The sequence below is a fragment of the Solanum dulcamara genome, chromosome 1 (genome assembly GCF_947179165.1).
Source record: "Solanum dulcamara chromosome 1, daSolDulc1.2, whole genome shotgun sequence".
Lineage (NCBI taxonomy): Eukaryota > Viridiplantae > Streptophyta > Magnoliopsida > Solanales > Solanaceae > Solanum > Solanum dulcamara.
This window is the reverse complement of record NC_077237.1, coordinates 48563465-48565017: the sequence shown is the minus strand read 5'-3', so window position 1 is coordinate 48565017 and position 1553 is coordinate 48563465. Positions and strand designations below refer to the sequence as shown.

Here is a 1553-nt window from a genome sequence, read left to right as displayed (position 1 = left end):
CCTTATTTTATGGAATATGTTTTGTAAGTGATTGAATAGGTATGATATCTACTACTTTTTGAAAAGCTTATATAGATGTATGTGTAAGTCTTTTGTAATATGCTATATGAATGAAATAAACATTCTGCTGAATCTTATCTTTTCTTAAAAGTCTAACAGTGGTATCAAGAGCCCTTCTTCTTGAGGGATCTGTGAAGGCAAGAACGCTAAGGTTTACTCCAGTTCTTTTAAGGTGAGCTGAGCAGCAGTAACATGGCATCCAACAGCTTCTTGGGTACAGGCCCTCCTATATTTAAAGGAGAAAATTATCACATATGGGTGATAAAGATAAAGGCTTATTTCAAAGCTCTTAGTGTATGGGAAACAATTGAAAGAAAGATGATCCTCTTCTACTTTGACCAAATCCAATAGTTACACAAATGAAGATTTATGAAGATGCGAAGTCAAGGAAATCAAAGGCTCTCACATGTCTTTATTCAGCACTTTCAGATATGATTTTCACAAAAATAATGACTTGTGAAAAACTTAAAGAAGCATGTGAGAAGTTAAAAGAGGAGTTCGATGGAAGTGATAGAGTGAAGATTGTCAAACTCTTAACTCTCAAAAGAGAATTTGAGATGTTAAGGATGAAAGAAGGAGATACTGTGAAAGAGTATTCTGCCAAACTTGTGGAAATTGTAAACCAAATTAGGTTGTTGGGTGAAACCTTTTCAGATTCAAAGGTGGTGGAGAAGATGATGATAAGCTTACCATCAAGGTTCGAGTCCAAGATTTCAGCAATAGAGGAATCTTGTGATTTGAAGACTTTATTAGTTGCAGAACTGATCGGCAAGTTACAGGCCCAAGAACAAAGATCAAGTATAAGTATAAGAGATGGAGAAGTAGCAGAAGTGGCATTTCAGGCACAACATAAAGGCAAGCAGCCTGTGAAGGACAATAGAAGGATGGAAAGAGATACAGTAGCAGAGAGAAAACCATGGAAGGAATCTTCAAAGAAAGGAAAGTTTCCACCTTGTAGCCACTATAAAAGAACCAATCATCAAGAAAAAGACTGTTGGTTCAAAGGAAAGCCATCCATTCAGTGTAGATTTTGTAGAAATATGGGTTATATTGAGAAAAATTGCAGGGTCAAGCAGAATAAACCACAATAACATCATGCGCAACAGGCAAATTTTGTTGAAGAGTCGAAAAGGAATAAGAAAGCTTGTTTATGGCTTCTCACGAAGAAAACACAAGCAACAAATCCTCATGGTTCATAGACAGTGGATTCACGAGTCATATGTCATGCAATGAGCTCTTATTTCACACACTTGACAAGTTGTTCAAAGCTAAAGTTAGGATGGAAAATGGTGAAACGGTTGATGCACATGGAAAAGGTTCAGTTGCCTTTCAAACTACACAAGGTACAAAGTTTATACATGATGTGTTGTATGTTCTTTATTTAGCATGTAACTTGTTGAATGTGGCTCAAATGATGTCGAAAGGTTGTTCCTTATTTTTTAAGGGCAAACATTGCTTGGTTTTTGACTCTAAAGATAGTTTGATTGTTAAAG

General features: G+C 36.0%; 1 protein-coding gene across 1 annotated transcript; it reads left to right on the top strand.

Annotated features, from left to right (window-relative positions):
- The first annotated feature begins 419 nt into the window (after positions 1–419).
- LOC129893005 (uncharacterized) lies at positions 420–1151 on the top strand. Its single transcript, XM_055968502.1, has one exon. It carries the CDS (start codon positions 420–422, stop codon positions 1149–1151), a length of 732 nt encoding a protein of 243 aa, XP_055824477.1.
- The last annotated feature ends 402 nt before the right edge of the window (positions 1152–1553 follow it).